The 22,351-nt window shown below is 42.1% G+C and overlaps 1 protein-coding gene across 8 annotated transcripts in view; it reads left to right on the top strand.

The window, feature by feature from the left end:
* Nucleotides 1-21,342, top strand: part of phldb2b (pleckstrin homology-like domain, family B, member 2b) — a 37,383-nt gene extending 16,041 nt beyond the window's left edge. For 2 of the 8 annotated variants that reach the window (XM_085287450.1, XM_085287456.1), the window contains 20 exons: nt 100-219; nt 2,245-2,429; nt 2,771-4,033; nt 6,230-6,607; nt 7,353-7,514; nt 7,676-7,813; nt 8,934-9,062; nt 10,295-10,450; nt 10,637-10,747; nt 10,837-10,911; nt 11,007-11,072; nt 11,450-11,602; nt 12,552-12,695; nt 13,069-13,168; nt 14,357-14,507; nt 17,302-17,392; nt 17,607-17,753; nt 19,147-19,366; nt 19,514-19,599; nt 19,684-21,342. In XM_085287450.1, the coding sequence (XP_085143576.1) occupies nt 100-219; nt 2,245-2,429; nt 2,771-4,033; nt 6,230-6,607; nt 7,353-7,514; nt 7,676-7,813; nt 8,934-9,062; nt 10,295-10,450; nt 10,637-10,747; nt 10,837-10,911; nt 11,007-11,072; nt 11,450-11,602; nt 12,552-12,695; nt 13,069-13,168; nt 14,357-14,507; nt 17,302-17,392; nt 17,607-17,753; nt 19,147-19,366; nt 19,514-19,599; nt 19,684-19,824 (4,016 nt within the window). In that variant the 3' untranslated portion in view covers nt 19,825-21,342. Of the gene's footprint in view, nt 1-99; nt 220-2,244; nt 2,430-2,770; nt 4,034-6,229; nt 6,608-7,352; nt 7,515-7,675; nt 7,814-8,933; nt 9,063-10,294; nt 10,451-10,636; nt 10,748-10,836; nt 10,912-11,006; nt 11,073-11,449; nt 11,603-11,753; nt 11,958-12,551; nt 12,696-13,068; nt 13,169-14,356; nt 14,508-17,301; nt 17,393-17,606; nt 17,754-19,146; nt 19,367-19,513; nt 19,600-19,683 lie in introns of all 8 variants that reach the window. The other 6 variants (XM_085287457.1, XM_085287458.1, XM_085287452.1 and 3 more) reach the window with 6 other exon arrangements.
* Nucleotides 21,343-22,351: the final 1,009 nt, after the last annotated feature.

Raw genomic sequence — 22,351 nt, 5'->3', positions numbered from 1 at the left:
TTCTGTATCACACTAGCTTCACATGTTACCTGGTTACCTGCAGATTTTGCATCATTTGTCTCAGTAATTTGAGACGTCTGTTTGTGTTTTCCCTTTCAGGTTATTCTTTGTGTCTGGGAAAATCCTATTTGTTCCGGTTCAACCATCCTGAGGAAGCCAGCAGAATGAAGAGCATGCTTCCCCAAAAGAGTCCTGTATCAGCTTTAGCCTACAACACAGGTACATCACACAAGGGGCTGACCCTGAGCTGTGCTTGATCCCTCTTTGGTTTGTCTCCTCTGTGTCTTAATTTTGCCATTCCAGAATATACATGTAGGCCTTTTTGATTATTACTTTACTGGCTTTTCACTTCTTTGCCATCTTCAGTGCTCCATTAGATCCAGCTGCTGATGTAACATCTGCTGCTCTTCTCACTAGTCACTTCACTGTTATGTCAGTATGGAGTTACAGATAGTCACACTCCAGATGGGTTACATCCAATTGGAGGACCACACTGACCCAATTTAACGACCTGGTTGAACCATAAAGAATGTAAATAAATTCAGATTTCAAAGATTGGATGTCATCTAACTGACTGGCAGGGGGGGGAAAGCGGAGAATGCATGTGAGCTCAACTTTTCTGTGCACATTAACCATGGCTGCTGCCTGAAAGTGGTGGGAGGAAAGAGTCAGTGTTAGGGTGGGGGCAGGTGTTTCTGTCAGTCTTCTCATATGTCTTTCCCAAATGCACTTTCACGCACATTCCAAAACCTAAAATTCAAAGCATATTGGAATGTTTTGGTTGTATGGTGTCTGTCCATTGCCACGGCGATACATCTGGACTCTGCTATCTCTTAGGCGATTTATCGAGTGCTCGAGGCTGCTGTATTCAGTGGAAATCCCGCTCTTTAAACAGGCAGAAGGTGCTTATTTCTTCCACAGCTTCACGCACGTGTGTTAGGAAAGATTATTATTATGGGCAGAGATATTCTTCACCGTCACCAACCCTTATTTTAAAGACGTCCAACTAAAGACAAGGCTCCCACACAAACACAACTGAATATGTTGGAGCAGAACAATCATGAAAGGAGAGAGTTGATGCACACCAGCCCTCCGGTGTAAATCTGCCCATGTATGGACACAAACACCCTGTGTGTGTGTGTGTGTGAGCATGCCTGCATTTTTCTAGATCTTATGATGTCTTTCACCTTCTGCCTCAGTTCACTCCACCATGTAAGGGTTTGACATTTTCTCACACAGGCTTATATTCATCTATAATCTGTCTATGCACTTTTAGGTGCTCCAGGTTCTCGCTTTCTTTTACACATGGAACATACAGGCGGAGCCACAGTTGCAGGAAAGTGTATATATGTGTATGTGGGTGTATGTGGTTGTTAAACACTGGGTGGTCTAAGTTTGAACATTGTAATAGCTCCTTTTCCACATAAAGCCACAGATAATTTTGAAAACTGGGCAAGGTTTGAGCACATTACTTTACCCTAAGTGTTTTCACCTGCTTGGCCTTTTTCAGAAGATATTTACTGTTTTCTTTTTGGAATTTTGCACCAAAATAGTACCGGAGCTATCAGGCAGACTTACTTATACTTAGCATTGCTGCCAATCTTAGCTATGCTATTGAAAGAAAATGATAGTTTATTTGTAAATCCAGCAGGAAGGAAGTAAAAATTGACTCAGCTGAGGTTTTGAGAAAAAAGACCTCCTCACTGCTGAAGCTACTTTAAATAAAAGACTTAAGGAAGGGCGGGGGGAGCCTCATGAGGGTATTCCAGAATATTTTGTGGTTTATCTCATCTACAAAATCCTATACTGAGGAACTGAACTCGAGTTAAACTGTTTGTCTTGGATCTAATGGATGGTTTTGTGTGAATGTGTATTTGCATGCAGTTTGTGTGTGTGTGTGTGGGACAGGATTGTTTCCTATTCTCAGGGATAGGGTTAGTTGTGGATTGTTTGGTTTGAGTTTGTTCTGCCAAGGGTCCCATTTATGAATAGCTGCAGGTTTAACTATACATAAATCTCTCCCTCTCTCTCGCTCTCTATTTTCATTCGCCACTCCCTCTTTCCTTCCTCTGTCTTCACCTGGCTCTTCACACATAATTTCCATATTTGTTCTCCCTGTTTCTCTTTCCTCTTTCTGTATCTACTTTTCTATCTAGTCGTTCGATAGCTTATGTTTATGTTTAACCTAGCTTTCCCATGTTATAGATTCATTTTCTTTTCCATTTAATCTCTCTCCCCGTCCAGACTACCTGAAGTTTAGCAGTGACTATAGCCATGCAGTTGTGGGTGGCACCAGTAGTGCTAGGGGCATGCGATCAGCATCTGAGCTTCGGGACTTGATGGACACCCTGCAGCGTAAGAAAATTGCCCTTGAAAACAGCCTGAGAGCCAACGGGAATGCCAACCCCTCCTACTTCAGTGTGACACAGGTTGGTCATCCTTTAGCTCCAACATTACCTCTCAGGGCACTTTAACAGGGGTTGTGAATGATTCTAGCTGATATTCACTCATTACATGAACCAGTTGTTACATCGTTGCATTCTGCATTGTGTTCTCCAAACACAATTCTGCACATATTCATCAACACATACATCAATATCAGTGTTTCTGTAATTTATATTACACTGTAAACACTTGAATCTAATAAAGCCTGAAAATGATCATATTTGTGTATTTCCATTTCTTCATTTGTTTCTGTCTATAGCTTCCACAGGAGAACTGAATTCTTATATATTTCTAATCATACATTTTTTTCTTTTCTGTCTCCCAGTCTCCCCCCACCACACCTGTCTCCAGTCCTGCCACATCTTCATCAGCCTATCAGGAACAGGCAAGGCGTTTCTATAGCTCCGATCGTCCTTCTTTGTCCTTAAAATCTGCTCCCCCTCTTTCCCCCGGGCGACGTTCCGACCCTTCTTCTTCTTTGGCCTCGCGCTCTTCAGTTGGCCGCAGTCAGGACAATTTTAGCACCAGCGATAGCCGACGACTGCACAGTCAGAGCTCCTCTCCTTTACTCTCCACCTGGAATGGTGGGGGATCTTCCACTTCTGTTGCCAGTAGTGAGAACTATCTCCTCTCTCTTCCTCCATCTTCTTCCTCATCCCGCACTCCATCTTCTGGGGGCGCTGCCAGCATGCCCTCTAGCCCCCGTCTAGGACGTCGCACCTATGGGAACCAGGGGAACCAGGGGAACCAGGAGCCGACGCCCACTAGTCGAACCAGGAAATACTCAGCAGGTTCGTTGAGTGGGATGACAGCAGGAGGACACAGCCGCTCACTGCCACGCCTCTGTCCCTCCCCGTCCCCCCGTGACAATAATAATGGAGTGCTAACTTTGTCAACGCTGCCTCCACGGCGGTCTGATACTGCTGGGGATTACAAATTTAGCAAAGAGCATTACAGCAACGGCCAAAACGCTGACCTCAACCACAAGTCTAGTCACTCCAGTCAGCAAGCTGCAAACAGGATTAAAGGCCAGACCACAGCTCAAGGGGAAGGTGTCGTGTCGATCTCCCTCTCTTCCCCTAGGACCTCCTCCTGCTCCACCTCCCACTCCATCTCTTCCACATCCACATCCACTCCACCAGATGTAACAATCCCATCCAGGGCAGGGGGCTCCTCTTCTCCTCGTGTTGCCAAAAAACTCAGCCTAACCTCCACCAGCTCAATAGGCTCCATCAGCTCTATAGCTTCGAGCCCTCCAGAACAAGAACGGCTAAGCAGCAATGACGCCTCCTCAGGAGCAGAAATGTCTGTGACGGAGAAAGAAACACCAGGAGTGGGCCTTGAACTCACCGTTGCACCGGGACTAGGACTTAGAGAGAGGAGTTCTTCATTTGGGAAGGCCGGCCTGGAAACTGGAATTGGTCTGGGGGAGAGGAGGCAGTCATTTGGCAAAGCAGGGGTGACCCCGCCAGGGGGGTTCAGGGAAAGAAGGGGGAGTATCAGCTCCCTAAGTGGGAAGGAAGAACTGACAGACTACCACCAACGCCAAAAAGAGGAGAGACTCCGTGAGCAGGAGGTGGAGAGACTGGTGAGTTTAATTGCTTTTAGCTTCTGTATTTAAAGCATTGTAGCTGCTGTTTGTACTGTGCCATTTAGTATTTGCTTTTTTTTTGACTTATCATCATAGAGTGCATCCTCCAGCTAAGCTTATTCAGATAGACTGAATATAGGCAGGAGAGCAGGGTGTTTAAGGTTTAATGTTATTTTGTGCATGCATACAAAGACACCAAACATGGAACGAGTGTAGGAATGCTTCCCTGCTCCTTGCGCTCTCAAACATACTCTCCCAGGGAGCTTAACACAGGCGCACAGTGAGGTTCACCACTTGACAGGTGCTCATGGCAGTTAGCCCATACTAACAGCACTATTCTTAACCCTGTACTTGGATTGTGTGTGTGTGTATATGTGTTCATATGAGGTTCATGTTTATGTCAGTCATCTGGAGGTCCACCCAGTGTGGTTTGCTGTGCTAAGGAGCCACAGAACACATCAGTCAGATGTGGGTAAGAGAAACCAAGAAGATTACAGAGTTATAGTGTAGCAGGTGGATAAACACATATTATCAACATATAATGACAACCGATCTCGTGATCCCTCTCTTTCTATTTCTCTGTTTCTCTCAGCCATGTTCTCACAATTAAAGTGTCTCAGTATCTCTGATTTAAAGAACACTTTGACGGTGACTTTTGACAAGCCTCCACATTCTTATGAGCGTGGTTTTGAGCTTTCATGATGTGAAGATTTTCTCTTTTGCCGGTTTGAAGATGGGGGAATGAATTGTGTTGCAGTGTTGCACTTAATTGGGTTGAAACTATTTCGACTGCCTGTTTTAGTGCGTGCCCTGGTGTTAAATATCATCGATGATCCACATTATACAGGGAGTTATAATCACGTGCATCTCTACTTTAATCAGATGACTAAAGGTGAGATGTAGCAGCAATTGTAGTGTTTCAGTCTAGCCTTATTGTCTTGTATTTGTCTGCCCCCTAGTGGTATCTTTAGAAAATAGAATTCTGAAACAAGAGACCGCTAAAAAAGAAAGCTGAAATTAATGTCTGTGTTAATTAAAGGCACACAAACCTTTTAAAAATGAATTTAAAGCAAGGCGTGTTGTCCAAAAATTTCCCAGCTCGTTTCCTGTCTTTCGCTTCTTTCACCGTCTTTCATTTTCGTGCTTTCTCCAGCTTTCCTCTCATATGTCCGTGTCTTTGTCCTCTCTTCTTCTTTCTGTCTCTTGCTCTAGTTGACAGCTGATTACTATAGAGGCTCCACAGAAGCTTATGCCCATTAGAATAGCGCAAGGTGACAAACTGACACGGACACGTTTTGTGCCAGCTCCTGGTTCATGTTACGTGTTATAATTGGGGTTTGTATGTGTGCATGGTAAAATGTGTTCGATGCTTTGTTATATGTGGATTCTGACATAACTGTTTAACTAAGAAGCACTATAAAGTGAGTGTTTCGTGCTTTTCCTAAACACACAGTTAACTATTTCATGATTTTCACAATCCAAATGTCACCTGGATCCGATTCTCTCCTTGTGAAGAATTCCCTGGAAAGCATCTTGTTTCCACGGTGACATTCATAGACACATTCCTACTTTGGAGTCAAAGCCGGTTCTTGTGCACACTTATGACCATGGTTGACAGCTGACCACCTTCTCATTAGCTCACTCTTTCTCTCTATCACTCACACACACACACCTCTGTCCATTTCCCCCCCTCTCTGTATCTAATATTACTAACACAGGCTGGCTGTGGGGCTCATATACGTAACCCTTGAGAGAAGTAACTGCTGAACCTGCAAGAGGGCATTTTTGACTCTCTGCAGCCTCCGTAGTGCCCCACATATAGCTATGCACTGGCAGGGAGAAGTGCTCACTCCAGGGATTCTCAGTGAGAAGAAATGTTTCTTCTAAAATCTGCAAATATTAGACCAAATTAGATCCACATACAGGAGAGGGTCATGCTGAATACTAAGTAAACGCTACTTTTCTTTATTTTGGACTAAACGGAAAAAGTTTTAGAAGGACTGACTTCTGTGATGCTTCCCGAGGTAATACTATTATTTAAAACTTGACTAAGCTCAATACTATAGGGTTGCATTGTATTTGTGTAAAACTTCAGCAACATGTCAACATTAAAAACGTGATCTTAAATAGTACTTGCCATTGCATGCACATAACCCATACACGTGTGTGCCTTTATGTTTGCCATCATCTCAGGAGCGACAGCGGCTAGAGACCATCTTGTCTCTTTGCTCTGAGCTGGGCCGAGCTGAAAGGGACGGAGGCGCCGCAGCCACAAGCTCCACTTCAGCTGTTGCAGACCTGCAGAAGATCAACCAGGAGCTTGAGAAGCTGCAGCTGACCGACGAAGATGATGACACGCCTTCTGTCTTTTCCGACTCTTCAGCTGTTAGTGGAATAGTCGGAAACGGGCACACGACCTCCCCTGGATCGGAGAACGGTTACTATGATGATGACCTGCAGGTACGACGGAGGCGTAGCAGCGGTCACCGAGACAACAGGGCCGAATCGCCTGCTATCAGTCTGCGAAGCTTTGCCCCCACACCTTCACCACGTGCACATAGGACAAATGAGGTATAAGACACAGGACACTTATTTTGTGACTGTTAGAACTTTATGCTAACACAGAAATGCCCTCCATGTGTGAGTGCAGTATCACTGAGGTGCTATCAAGAGCAAAAACAAATGTTATTTGGTGTATAAGATGAACTAGTCTACAGAACCGTGTTTGTTCAGTAGAATCATATAACTTTTGACCCTCATTCAAAAAAGTAGGAGAAAACATAAATTTAAAAAAATATTCCGGTAGTATAAAATAAATACAGTGAAATATGCAATGCCTTGATGGTCTACAGACTTTAGTCACTCTGAAGACTTCATGCAAGAGAATATTCTGTAACATTAGTCTCTGTTGATTTGGTAAAATGATAGATGTATGTTTTTTCTTCTTCGTGCACCTTTGACCTTGGTCATCTTACTAAAATATTAATCAAGATTTATGCAGGAAGTGTTTAGCCCCCCATTCATCCTGGAAAACATAACAGTGACAAGGATCCCTCCTCCTAATACTTAGAAAGTATTGACACAAACATCCTACTCAACACAGATGGGACATATTTACAGTCCATTTATTAGATTAGAGCATGCTAAGTGTTAGCATGAACTGACAGCAGGCATTTGTGTGTATGTATGGAGCCCATACGCTTTCCTTTCCATTTGTGGCATCAGTGATTATTATTACAGGTCTCGCAGATATGTCAATGTAAGTGCATGTTAGCAGGAGTTAAATCAGCGACTACATTGATGATGATGTTACCAGGCTCTAGAGGATGCAGCTCGCCATCGTGGACAGGACACGATCCCTTCAGAGGAGGAAGTGAGGCGCGTGGAAGAGGAGAGAATCCAGGTCCTGAACAACATGGAGGAGCTTGAACAAAAGATCAAAGAGCTGGACAATCAAATTGAGGAATCTGCCCGAGAGGTATATAGACGATGATGATATTTACTTTATTTATTGATTGATTTATTGTCAAGATTAACAAAAGATGAATGAGAATGTTTTGATAAAAGCACAGATATAAAGTATTGGTTTAAAACTGAGCGGTGTGTGCGCGTGTTTTTTTTTTTTTTTTTTTTTTAAAGGTCGAGGTTGAGCGAGCTCTAGTTGAAGCTGAGCAGGAGTCCGAGATAGCAGCTCTTCAACACGAAAAAGATGCTTTAGAAGCGCTTCACAACAAGATAGCTGACCTAGAGACCCAATCCCAGCAGGAAAAAGAAAAGGTATTCAAGTTGATACACTCAGAATGGGATGCTTACAGACCTCTTTATCATCTGTAATCCAGCTGGGTTAAAAGTTAGAGGTCCCTTTGAATATGCTTAACTTTGCCTTTGAATACATATGGTCATCAAAAGGGGAGAGAAATACACATTAACATATGGAAAAATTCTTTTAGGTGTTTGAAAAGCCATCTCCATTCACTCATACAGCCTATATTTTTACTAGCAACATGCATTGAATGGCATTAAAAATACATAGGCAACTGAGAGACCCGGGCGGTAGGTGTTAATCCTTCTCATGCTCTCTCTGGTCCAAATATATATCTGCTAAGACTGTCCGGGGAGTAGCGGTCATCAAGTGATCCTGTTTGGCAAGTGTAGGGAAGCAAGTGTGCCTATATTTTTTCTACATTTATAACACCATATGATATTATTGACAGAGTGGGAGGTGTAAGCGGATAAATGGACGGTATTTCTGGTGTGTATCCGTGTGTGTGCGCGTGCTTTGGTTTGGCCTGTGTTCGACTGAGTCCTGGACTCACTCTGAAATTTCCATGCACCGGCATCTGCCAGCGGAAGAAGTTAGGGAAAGAAAAGCGAGCGATCGGGTAGATGCGTGTAGCCCCGGGTGTTAAAAACTGGTTGAAGAGCAGATGAAGTTGAGTGCTTGCACATATTCTAGGTGAATGTGTGTTTTGTGTATTTTATAGAAAGAGCCATCAGTGTGATAGTTAACCTCTGCTGCGCCATTCCATACATGCCCGTTCTCTCTTCTTACTTAATCATTTCAATCATTTGCATTCATAAAAAAACGAATAAAACGGCAGAAGTGAAGTCTCATAACATCATTAATCAGTTTTCCATTGCGCTCCCTCCAGCTTTCCCTCCCTCCCCACCCACTAGGCTATCCGTACTGACCTGGTCGCTGTAGTAACTAACTGTTGCTCCCCAATCCCCACTAACTCTGCCATCCTCTCTGTCCTTTGTGTGTGTGTGTGTGTGTGTATGTGTGTGTGTTCGTCTTTTTGTGTCTATATGTACACATAAACAAACATGTACATGGTGTACGTCCTCGTGTGGGAACGCGTGTGTGCATCTGTGTGTACGTACGTTTGCCTGCCAGGCGTGCAAGCTGCTGCAGGCAGAAAAGGGCAGAGTAGAGAGGTTGGCTCAGATTGTGTGTGAGCAGCGCTCCCAGCTGGACAGCTGTCCTGAAGCCACCAAGGAGCCCCTGCAGGAGCAGCTAGCCAGGGTCAGTACACACAAACACACACACATATGCACACAAACACACGCACATACATATATTTAGAAAAATATAGTGGAAGAGCCAATGGAAATCATGCATATTCGAGAAAGTATTCAACATAAATGTGACCGCTATATCGGCAAATACTAGCACTGACTCTAAACATTTGTTCACATGACAGACTCGTTTATATAATGTTTGCTTACTTGCATGAGAGCATGGCACACTTTCAGAGCTAACGTTCATTCTCAATCATTCCCTCTTTATGTTTTATATCATCTCTAAAGTGTCAGGCTTTGGTACCTGTTTGGTTCTTACAGACTCACTCTGTTGGGTGTAATGTCTAAAGGCTTCACCTTTTGTGTTTGATGAGCGACTGTTCTTTGAAACGACTTATCAAAGAGGCGGCACATTTAAATCATCTTCACTTTGGGGCGAATGCTTATGGTGTGTGAAAGGCTGCATGTTTAGCCAAACGGTAGTGATGTGTTGTTGCATGTTTAGTGTCGATGACACACACATTAGAGATTTCACAGTCTGGTTTGCACCCGTGTCTACGTATGTTATGGAATGAGACGTATTTGATAAACGATTATTTGTCGTATTTGAGTATGTTGGCATTTATTTGCTAATATTAGTAGATGCAGGTTTTTATGTGAGAAGGTTTCTTTTATGGACACTTGCACGTATACTTGATGTTCTTTCTCTAATGTGGTGGCTAAAAAAGCATGCAAAGTTTTGGATTAGTGGAATTTTTCTTGTTTTTTATTGCAATTTACGGAGTTCAAGTTTAGTGAAAGGGTTTGTTTTAAGTTTAGGAGAGCGCAGCATCAGCTTTGGAAGTAAGTTTAGCCATGAAAGACAACCCATATTACTACATTTATGCAGATTACCACCTATTATGCCTGTGTTACTTTCAGGTCATTATTAGGGCAATGCCAGACTGCAGGATGTGCTACAGTACATTGCTGTACTCAAAAAATAAATAAAAAAGAATAAAAACATCAGTAGCAAAGGAAGACTGACTGCTTGGTCATGTGATCCTAAGGTACCAGCCCTAGATCTTCAGATAATTAAAGCTCGCCACAGCGGTCTGTATCAAGCAGGTTTAAGCTGTACTGCACAGGGTACTGTGCTGCTTTGACTTCAGAAATCATACAGTTACTCCCAGTGACAACTAAAAATTTGTGAGCAGTAGTGTACACTTGTATTATCTATTTCATTGTGTGTATCAGGACTGCGAAGTGCTTGAGGCAGAGACAAAGCGTTTTGAGGACCTGGAGTTTCAGCAGCTCGAGAGAGAGAGCAGGCAGGACGAGGAGAAGGAGACCCACACCCAGCAGCTTCTCCGGGAGATCGCAGACTACCAACGCAGCACCGTCACCCGCAAGGTATCAGCTCTCTTCTCGGTTGTTTTTGATTTAAAAATCCAGCCTGTTTAATCTGCTGTTTGAAGCTGAATTTGCTCTTTAAATGTCAATTTGTTTAGATTTGCAGGGTTAACAGGAATGTTTGATTCATACTTTCTAAGCAGGCTAGAGGCGCTTGATAAGTTTGTTCCGCTCTCCCTCTCGCAGGAGCGTCTGTTAACTCTGAAGAAGCAGTCGGCGCAGATTACGCAGCAGGTTCAACGAGAGAAGGAGAGCTTCTTGAAGGAGAGGAGCAACCTTGAGTCCATGCTGCAGAGAGTATGGCAGATTTTATGTTCGCATGTGCGTGCTCTGCTCTGTATTAATGATGGGAAAAGTTCATTTTTGTGTCTGTATCTGTCTGCCAGGAGAAAGAAAGCCTGGCTGTGCTGGAAAGAAAATACGCTGGCCTCACCGGTGGACGGAGTTTCACCCTGAGAGAGGTTGGTGTGATTGGCGGATGCTGTGGTTACTTACGAGTCCTGGAACGGGCGATATCCTGATTTTAATGGCTATGATTTCCTTTTCCGCTTGCTAGGATTCAGCCTCTTTGGCTGATGTGTGTTGCTCCCTCCTTTCTTCTATTTTTCTCAAGAACGCAGAGGTACTTTGCCTTTCTGAGCTAATATTTCCCCTTTTGTGTTCCACTTTATTTTTGGTTTCCATTTTTTCTCTTTATTCCCAGTCGTCTTCTTTGTTTTGCCACTGTAGCCTCTTGTTCTAACTGCTAGCTCTTGTAAAGCACTACTAGAAGTTCCAGAAATTTGAGATGAAGCTTATTTTTATACGTCCACGTACTGTATATTAATGCTGACATAATCTTGTTAGTGTGTCCTTTGTCTCATGTTAACAGTGTTGTGTGTAAATAACTTATTTCTGAAATTGCCACTAAATTTTTGCATTGTTCTAACAACTAATTTCCACGGCTAACTCACTTCCCGCTATGCCTCACCCCTTCTCTCTCCACATGACACCTTGCAGGGCTATGTCACAGTCAGTGAAATCAATGAGCTTTACTCACAGCTTGGGCAAGACCCTAAAGCTGCTCCTGCCCCCACTCTGACCAAAGCCTCTCCTGAGCCCGAGGCAACCCTTTCCCCTGATGAGGACACCCCCAAACCAGCGGAGGATGAGGTGTGTGTAGTGGTGTGACGGGTTTATCGTGTGTAGATAAGTACGCCGAGGCGGATGGTGCAAAGTGTGCGGCTGGTTCTCTCCCCCAGCTTGTCTTCCTGTTTCTGCGCTCATTTCAGCTTTCTGACAATGTTCCTTTCTTTTTCCGAAGCTCTGTCATTCTTCCTCACCTGCCGACTGTCACTCCTCTTCCTCCTCTCCTTCTTCTTCCTCCCGTCTAAATCCCCGCCCCCTCCCAAAAACACCCTCTGTGCACTGGCCAGAGAACATGGTGACATATCGAGACCCTTCCCCTCTCCCAGACTCCCCCCCACCTCCCCTTCCTGTCAAAAAGCGCCATCAGCAACACAGGCAGGTAATGTGTGTGTGTGTATATGTATACCATATTTATATATCTTTGTGGGGACCAAAAATTGGCATTCTCCTATACTTGTGGGGACTCCCAGCCATTATGGGGACAAAATGCCTGTCCTCACCCAAAATGTGTTTTTAGTGTCAAGGTTACAATTAGGTTACGTTTCAGTTTAGGGTAAGAGTTAAGGTTAGGCATTCATTTTTGATGGTTAAGGTTAGGGTAAGCGGCAAGGGAAAACATAATGTCAATTAGATGTCCCCACAAACATGAAAACACGACTGTGTGTGTGTGTTGGTGTGTAAACAACTGTGTGTTTATTTTTATATCACAAGCATATTACATTGAAACTAGATCCATCTGTCTAAAGAATAAAATTATTGAATGTGGGTTAAGAAAGGGAGAATGCACTTCTGCCACTGTGACTTATTGATCCTCCAGCAGATGGCGCCAGAGTAAGACATTTTAAATCCTGCACACCAAGACTTTACGTTACACTTAAAGTATGGTGACATTGATATATGACTGAAAGTGAAATGAATAATTTAAATTTTTGGTAATTGTGTTCATGTTTTCTGTGTGTGTGTGTCTCATCAGCATTTCCGTCTTCTGGAGGAGAGGAAGAGGTCTGAGAAAGAAAGTGGCTCACATCTAAGTGATACATTACCCTGGAAGAAAACTGCGACCGCCATGAATCCCCAGTTTATGTGTGCAACACTCGGGCGCAGCTTCCCCACAAAGGTACAAACAGAGATGATTGTGCATGTAAAAAAAAAAAAAAAAAATCACTTCCAAACTCGTCCCGCCTTTCTGCGCAGCTTAATTAGTTCTGATTGGATCTCATTTTATTCATTGACAAATGTGTCAGTATGTTTCATCATAGTTTTTGTCCTTGTGCATTAGTTTTTGTTTAGTTATCGTCTCGATCTTCAGAAAACAACGTTTTTTTACGAAAACTATGGTGGAAATGATTGGTTTACAAATTTACCACTAAATGTCAGACTTGGTCTGTGTATCACTTTTCGGCTTCACCACTTGGTCTTTGAGTTATAGTGTTTATTATAAATAGAATATGAAGCACCCATTTCTTCTCCGTCTTCTTGATTCTTTATAGTCCCATCAGCCTCTGGTACAGACTACAAGTTGTGGCAGTATTCTTCCAAGAATCCTCAGTTTATCCAATAAGGAAAGTGAATCTCGACGTCTGCATAAAGGTAAAACACACACACACAAATACACTTAACTTCACTTGATCTTACTCTCTTTTTTTTCTCTCGTGTATCACACAAACACACAAAACCACACTCATCGCTGAGCTGGGATTTGAAAATGCACCTTATATGGAGACAATATCCCAGCAAGAGGCTTTGTTTGTGGGTGTGCACCTCATTGTGTTTTGATAAATTCCACATTTGCTTATCTGTCAGTGGAGGAATGTGAGCGTTCCATCACTTCGTGGGGATTTACACGAGCTGTTGTAACGTCTTCACTGTTAAGAAAATATGACACACAAGAGTGTAAAGCGTTTGCAGTCTGTGTGGATGTTTGCTGTTTGGCCCAGAAAGATACAGGATGCCACCTGAAGGACACCATGCCTCCTCTCCATAGCAACCTTTTGCATAGGCATCGCTATTATAAATTAAATTTAGATTTGCACCTACTTAGACATAAGAATAAGTAGTTTAGTCTTTCATAAAATAATTTTTTCATTGCCCTTCAGACAACAAATCAGTATTTTGGGGGATCATTTTGAAGTACTGTGTGTCTCATGTTATAAGTGTACTGTCGTTGCTTTCTGGGAACTGGCACATGTATCTGATGCCTTGGCCCCTTTAGTCCCCTGATCTGGCTCATCTGATGGGTGGGTCTAGTAAACAGAGCTGATGGTATCAGTTTTTGTGTGTGTGTTTCTTCCTGTACCAGGACGTTTAGTTAGTCTCTCTTTAAAGTGTCCGCACTGTAGATCTGTCATCATTCATCCGTCAGCTTCATGAGAATATCTTTTTGTCTTTCCAGAAGTTTTTGGGACAGTTTCAGGCTGCTGTTTTTATTCATTTTTAAATCTCAAAACCTGTTTCTGTGCTTGTTTTACAGAAAATATTTTTTCCTCTTTATTTTCCATTTATTTTGTGTGCTTGAGTGTCTTACTGTTAGGCCGCAGTTTCACCTAATCGTAGCATTAAGGCCTGGATATATTTTTTCCCGGGACGTGTGAGTACACAGTGTAACGGTGGCGGGGCATTGTAATCAAAATTTGAACCCGTCCGGGCAGTCTGTCCCAGAAGAAGTTACACCGACAGGTAGAAGGCTTGGGTTGATGCGTGGGCAGGAGGAGTAAGTAACCTTGGTTGCTACTGGAGAATTCATCCTTTTTCGTCTTCATTGCGTTTGTGTGTATCCAGGTCAGCCGAGCTCCCGAGCTGCTTCTCAGACCAACGTCTACCTCGATGCCTTTGGGTACCGTGAAAACCAGGCCTTTGACACAATGAGTGTGGATAGTAGTGACTCTATTGAAACCAGCATCTCTGCTTGCTCACCTGACAACATCTCCAGGTAGGTGACACAAAGGCCTGTCAGCAGTGTGTATGCGCTGATGAAAATAACTGTTAAAGACGTCTTTAGAATAAGTTGAAATGGGACAGAAAGTTGGATGAAGTGGGGAGGGCTTGCTAGCAAAAAATTAAATAAAAAAAGAGTTTCCTGCCTTTCATGTTCCCTCCTTGGAGAATAGGATGTGTAGAACTGAGCGTGTAGCATGAGTTAAGGGGGGAGGACTCTGTTGATTAGAGTTGTAGGGATCAGCTTACGGAAGACAGAAAACATAAAGGGGTGTGTGCGCGGGTGCCTTTCCAGTCAGCCCCCTCAGGTTCAGATTAACTGAGCAAACCAGCATGAGTGTGGAGGTCCATTTAGGGGTTCAGCCCCCCGACTGGAGTAAAACCATGTGTGCCTGCTTTCCCTCAATCCTTTTTACATCTTTTGTCTCCCCTCCTCTTGTTTCTCTGAATGGTATGGTCTCGTTCCAGCAGATTTGAAACCATTTGCAGAGTTACATCTCTGTTTTGCGCGTTTTTATTCTCAGTGTGCTTTGGCTCAGATTAGGCTGCATGAGGTTATATTGCACTGGAAGTCACGTTGGGGAATGTGGATCAGTTTTATGACAGAGCTGGAGTTTTTTTGTTAATTTGCAGTGATGAGTCCTGTTTCGGGAGATAGAAGTGTTAGAACAATTTTTTTCCCAAGTAGTCCAGAACTCGAATAAATACATTTGGAACTGCATGGGTGTGTATTGACAATGAGTGCAGTTACCTCTCGTCGATTGAGGTAAGAAAAATGCCATCGGTGGTACTGTTTAATTCATATTTGACTTTGGTGATATGTTGATATTCATTCATAATTAAGTACTTTTTCATTTAATAGTAACAAGTGCTCTAATTTCTTTCAAAATGATTCGACTTGTTACTGTTTTTGGATTCTTTGCTGGTGTTTTGTTGAGAAAAAGCATCTGGAAACTGATGAAGAAGACAATGAAAAAATAGCAGAGTGGGGAAAAAAAGAGGGTTTTTTTCCCTTTTGCAAATGTTCTAGTTTTTTTGTTGGTTTTTTTTCATGCCCTCCCTCCCGTTTCTTTTTTGTCCTCTCTGCACTCGGGCTGCTCCAAATTTCTCCACCCTGTCTCGCTTCCTGATTTGTTTATAGTTCAGTCTGATGTGCACCATTCTTCTTAGCACTGTTGTGACATCAACACCGGGTATTCATTTCCTCCTGGATCCAGATAAGAAGAGGTGTGTGTGTGTGTGTGTGTGTGTGTGTGTGTGTGTGTGTGTGTGTGTGTGTGTGTGTGTGTGTGTGTGTGTGTACATTGCTTATGTTGCTTAAATCTGGTTACACGGTCTTATTTTGGGAATTGGCCTTCCCCTGAGTATAAAAAGGCAAATTCCAATAACAGAAATATTTAAAAGGTAGTGCTCAGACTTGGATTAAGGTTAGGGTAAAGCAGGTTATGTTCAGGGCTTGGGTAAGGTTTCATAAAATGAATGTAAGTCAGCACGGCGGTGGTACCAGAAGTGCATTTGTGAGAGTAAATAGACTTGGCAAGAAAATTAGTGTGAGAAAAAGAATTACTGCTTGACGTGACAGAGAAATACATACATAGATCCTTTCGCTGTGATGTCAGGAGTGAGTGTCATGTGTAGACCATATGCAGTTTGGGAGACTCTAAATCAGACAAGGCCTCAAAGACCTAAAGAGATAACATAGATGGTTTGCCTTGGCAACGCGGCCTCTTTTCTTAATGGATTTCCTCTTTGATTTAGCGCGCGCACACACACACACACACACACACACACACACACACACACACACACACACACGCACACACAACCAGTGAATAATCAGTATTCTCAGGACAGTTTAGCGTTTACTTTGGAATGTTAAACAGAGTTCTTCTTTTTGGCTGTAGATCTACATGTGTTGTATGCATGTATGTACACACACTGCAACCATTCATCGACCAACTCGAAAAACTCCATTATGAAAAAATCCTCGATGCAAGTTTTTCACTTTGATGTTTTTTTTAATCCGCAACTCTTTAGGGCTCAGTTGTCACCATGACTATGTGAGCGTTTCACCCACACTAGAGACTACAAATACAGCTGCAATAGAAGATGTAGATGAACTGTTTAAATTAGGCAGCTTACTAAAGCCGTCCCACTTTTTATCACAATGTTAACTGCAGGGGTGAGTCTAAAGGGGGGCATGGGGTGTTCTAGGCCATATTTATTTGAAGACTTTAGTACCATGACTTTGCAGATTTATAGTAATTAAAGTGTTTTATTTATTAAATGGTATTGTATATAATATTTAAAAATATAAAAAAATAAAAGTGCTAAGTTGCACACTGAATCATTACTAGCATTAATTGTTATTATTAATTATTAACAGTTATACCAATAAGAATGTCACTTTTATGCTGACATGCTAGCTTCTCTTCACTGACTGAATATTTACTATTGCTCAGTGATAAGACATAAGTATTTCTAATCCGATTACTTGATTAACTCGAGTACTAAAACAATATCGATAGCTGGAGCCCTATATTGGATTATAGTAATGCCGACATTCATCAAACAATTTCAAAGAAAAGTCCAAGTTCATTGATTTTCTCATGTCGCGTGTTGGTGTACCCACTGTTTTTTTTTATAACTCGCGAGCTGCTCCCTTGCATTTTTGGAAAATCCCAAAGTGGGTTTTTTGTTTGTTTTTCTATAAGTGTCAAGTGTTTGATGTAAAGCAAAAGGTACATTATTTTCTATAATTGTTGCTGTATGTGCTTTTTGCGCTGTAGTGCCAGTACGTCAAATGTAGCCAAGCTGGAGGAGATGGAGCGCCTGCTGAGAGAGGCGCAGGCCGAGAAGAACCGCCTCCTCGAACACAAGGTCACTATTTGATTTATTCATATTTTCACATTTTATTTAATGTTAGAGAGATATGTAGCGTTAAAGCCAACATGCAGATCAGTCGAGTATCTTTGTAATAATTCCAAACCTTAAAGATAGAGGTGCTACTTCATTTGCCCAAACTGCAAAATTGTTGTGTTTTTTATGTGTGTGTCATTAAATAACCTGTGACTGCATCTGAATCGTTCTTAAGGAGCGGGAAATGGAATTTCGAAAGCAGGCCTTGGAAGAGGAGAGGAGGAGACGGGAGGATCTGGAGAAAAGGTTACAAGAGGAGACCAACAGACGCCAGAAACTGATCGACCGCGAGGTGAAGCTTCGAGAAAAGCAGAGGGTGCAGGTAAGAGGTCTGGGAAGAGCTGTGGATAATAGAGGTTCTTTATCCAAAACATACGTATGAACTTCAAGGGAACTAACCTTTTACCTTCTTTTGACAGTGCACTCTGTCTTGTTTCTGTAGCTTACTTTGATACATTTCAGACTAGGGCTGGGCGATATGACCCAAAATTCATATTTCGATATTTTTAGCTGGATGGCGATATACGATATATGTCTCGATATATTTTTTTTTAAAGCCATAAGGTAAGAACAAAAAGACAGTTCTTAGTCAAAGCTGTGTCCCAGATGTCACACAGGCACTTTTATTAACATACAGCATAGATGTACATGAAGCAATTACTCAAAAAGAAATTATCAGCATTTATTAAATAATCATGCTCCATAAATAAAAGAAAACAATGTTGTTTTTGTGCATAACAAAAGCTCAAAATTGTGCAGTCAAAATGTAAACTAAAAGACGATGAGCATAATAACAAAGACAGATTTCACAGCTGCTCTGTTCCCAAGTTCTACTGCGTGACTGACAGCCTGGAGTTTGAAATCCTCTTTGTAACTGTGTCTTTTAACACACACAATACGGTAATATTACGTTGAAGCACAATACGTATCACTCCGCGAGGCTCCAGACTACGGTAGCCGTAATGCTCCGACAATCCATCAAGCGGTGCAACTTCGTAGCTTACCAAAGTCGTACTAAAACATTTTTTGACAGATTGCTGAGCGCCGTGTACCACATAAAATCGGTTCGCGGTCAGATTTTAGGCCATGCAGCTCCTGTGGGCTGCATGTCGTTAGCGCGGTTAGCTCGCTAACACATTGACGCCGACCAGCCCCACGCACGGGGCGATCCGCGGTAACTCGTTAACGGAGATTTGCCGTGTTCACCTTGTCGTTGCCTGCAGGTGAAGCTGTGGGGGAGGGGGAGTTGTTCAGTGAAGGAGAGGCGAGGCTGAGTGAGTTTGCGTAGAGACAAAAGTGGACGAAAGAGAGGCAAACTTGCGGCTCCACAAGTATAATTATAATGTAACATATCAATATAAACGATATTGTCACATCTTACATCTCGTATGAAGATATATTGATATTTTTAAAAAACTCGATATATCGCCCAGCCCTATTTCAGACATACTTACAGCACCTCCTTCTGCATGGTTTTAATCATGTCTGTGTTGACAGTTCTCATAGTAAGCTTCATTTATCATCTTTAGTTCTTTTTCCCGGACCATCAAATGTTGGCAGCAGAACAAAGAGAGAGAAATACTCTGATGTTTCCTAATGTATGACTTTCTGTAAATCTTTGTGTTTTATAGGAATTTGGTAAAAACAAAAGAATTCATAAGAAATTATAAATACATCTTTGTCATTACATTCTCAAATGATTCCTCTCCCTCAAGTCCCGGCCTCTTACTCGGTATCTGCCTGTGAGGAAGGACGATTTTGACTTGCGGGCTCACATTGAGTCGGCGGGCCACAGCCTAGACACGTGCTTCCACCTGTCCATCTCTGAAAAGACCTGCCGAGGCTACTTGGTCAAGATGGGAGGCAAAATCAAAACGTGGAAGAAACGCTGGTTCGTCTTTGACCGCAACAGACGCACACTATCCTACTACGCAGGTAAGGACAGCACACACTTGCAACCACACTCAGCAAAGTCTGATTAAAAACAATTAAAAAAACTCTCTGTGTAGATAGAATCACACACATAAATGTTAAAGTTGTGTATTTCTTCTAATTTGGCATGTACTCGTATGTTCTCTCCAGACAAGCACGAAGTCAAGTTGAAAGGAGTCATTTACTTCCAAGCTATTGAAGAAGTATACTACGATCACTTGAAGAATGCACACAAGGTATGCATTCTCCAACGCTGATACAAAAAGTGCATCATAACTCTTTCTTCTTCATTCACAATTCATTCTCTCTCCCTCCTTCAGAGCCCAAACCCCTCCCTGACCTTCAGCGTGAAGACTCACGATAGGGTCTACTACATGGTTGCTCCCTCTCCCGAGGCCATGAGGATCTGGATGGATGTGATCGTCACAGGCGCTGAGGGATACACTCAGTTCATGGTGTAGTGAAGCAGATGTACGGGCCTCATGTTTTTTTTAATGCTGCAGTCCTTTGTGGGTTTTGAAGACAAAAGTATCAGCTCCTTATTTTCCTCCTGGATGAAGCTTATGTGCATTTGTGTTACACAGATAACACTTCATGTTGTGTTACAGAGCTCTCATGTGAAATTGCGGACAGATATTGGACAGTTTAACAGTTTAAGCGTCTTCAGAGAAGAATAACGTTTTTTTGTTCTGATTTTTTTATGTAAGTTAGAAACATTAGTTAAACCAGAGCTGACTTTGGCCTCTATATTATGCCCTACAGTGTTCAACATTTTATACAAACTATACATATTTCCAATATTTCCAAAGAAACGGGGGGAAAGGCATTTAAAAGCATTTGTACATTATGAAATGCCTCATAATCTAGTAAAGGTGTATTTTTTATTAAATGAATTCATTTCATGTATGATTAATGGGGCATTCTCAGGTCTTAAATCTGTGCGTGGATGTGCATGCATGCATCATATGATCATGTGTGAGTATATACACATGTGATGAATTGCCTGCTCTGTGTGCGCGCGCAGGCACTCTGTGCACATTGCCTATTTACTATGGGCTTTTCCTGTAGCTCCAAGGTGCTGTACTTACACGGTAAATGACACTAATATTCCAAACCACACTCGCACAAACCAAACTAATCAGCCCTTCTCTGAATGGATGCAGATGCCGGGTTTACAACAGTGTCAGCATAGGTAACGTGTTAATAAAACGCCAACGTATTTGTACATTTTGCCTGCTAATTTCTTAAATGTTATGACATGTATGGTCCATTATCAACTAAAGATGTGTGTTTGTGCCTTTTAATCACATTTTAAATATTTTTTTAGCACTACATGCATCTACATACAAAACGCCAAAGTGGTGAGAAAGTACGCTAGTGTGGAATTGCGGTCCTGGATGCTTTTTTAAGGAAGAACTTCAGCAGGATGAAGTTTTATTGTTAGAAGTCAAGCAGACGAAATCTATGGTACACACATTTATTTGTCCTAAGGTGGCTGATTACTGTGCTGCTACTTTAGTCCACTACATTTCATTACATTGCATTTATTACCACTAATTTAATGTGTTTTATTTTTTTAATGACTATTCCACTATGATCACTAATGCTGCTTTATGCATTATACTCCACACTGCATTGGCATATTTCTGTCCGCTGATAACTGCATTTATAATCTTGCCTCCTGTGTTTTTGCGTGCTGACCAAGCTTTATACATATGTGATACAATGTATATTTGGTTTCTTTGCTTTGAAATATCTTTTAAGTGGAATATTGTCTGTTTCGACATGACGTGCCGAGCATATTTTTACCAAACTAATGGAGTTGTCACAGAGGAAGCTTTCATGTGTTTTAATTCATCCAGTATTTTTATATAATTAATTTTTATGTTGATTTTACTGTATTTATGCCAGTACCATTGCATGTATCTTAATTTTGTATTTTCATATGAATAATAAAAAAGAATATATAATAAATATAATCGTTTGTGTTGTTTTTGTCTTGAGGAATTCCTTTCTATGAGAACAGTGAAGCTGGAGCATTTTACAGGTTTCCACCAGCAGTATTTCCAACTGTGCTGTAGTGCAACCTGCCACAGATCACTGGGATAAAGAATCACAGACAGTAAAGACAAGAAGTCTTTATTTAAGTTCAGCTGAAATGTGTTATTACCTGTGTGAAACTCCTGGAATAAACATCATATGTGTCTGCACTCTCATTTGTCCTATGTTACAGTTACAGTACAGACAGGTGAAATCCACACAGCCAGCCCAGAATCAGGGATGCACCTACCTTACTCCACCAGCCTAAACTAAGCTCAGGACATCTGTTCCAGTTCATAGATACAAGGCCTTACTAAGTAAAGCACACTCCCCTAATCCGCCTGACACAATATTAATAATAAATATTTTGATATACCGGTAATGACACAAAAGAAAATAGTCAAGTATCATGCAGCAGAAAGACGTGTCTGAGATTTGTAAGAAACTACTTAAAAATTTATTTTTTGTGTGTGGATACACCTGCCTACATACCTGGCTGAAGGGGGCGTGGCTCCACCTCAGCTCCTCACTGAGCCATATTACAATGTGTATAAAATATCTGTGGCCTACAAGCTATTACACACACACTGTGCTCACATGTTTTTGCTTTCACATTAGCTCGTCCAGGTACTCTCGGCACAGAAATATAAGTGGAGGAAAGGGTGTAGTCGATTTGGATCGGTTACCCATGATTCAATGCGGACATTAAATAAGTCAGACAGATAGCAAGGTTTGTATAAGTGCTTGGCGGAAAGTTCTCTGTGATTTTAGTATCCGTGATTTATTCAACTTCCGTATTAAAATGCAACTCCTCTGCCCTCACTTTTTTTCACACACCCGTATGTAACTGTATGTGACAACAGCGCCCTATTTATAAGTCTGACTCTCATAACGAACGTGGTTGGTCCGAAGACAGTGGGATGTGGCACTTCCGCCCGAAGACCCACA

Source organism: Mchenga conophoros, linkage group LG9 (assembly GCF_057382185.1).
Source record: "Mchenga conophoros isolate Kocher_MC1m ecotype Shallow Benthic linkage group LG9, M_conophoros_male_GT1.1, whole genome shotgun sequence".
Classification (NCBI taxonomy): Eukaryota; Metazoa; Chordata; class Actinopteri; order Cichliformes; family Cichlidae; genus Mchenga; species Mchenga conophoros.
This window is presented reverse-complemented; position numbering and strand designations above follow the sequence as displayed.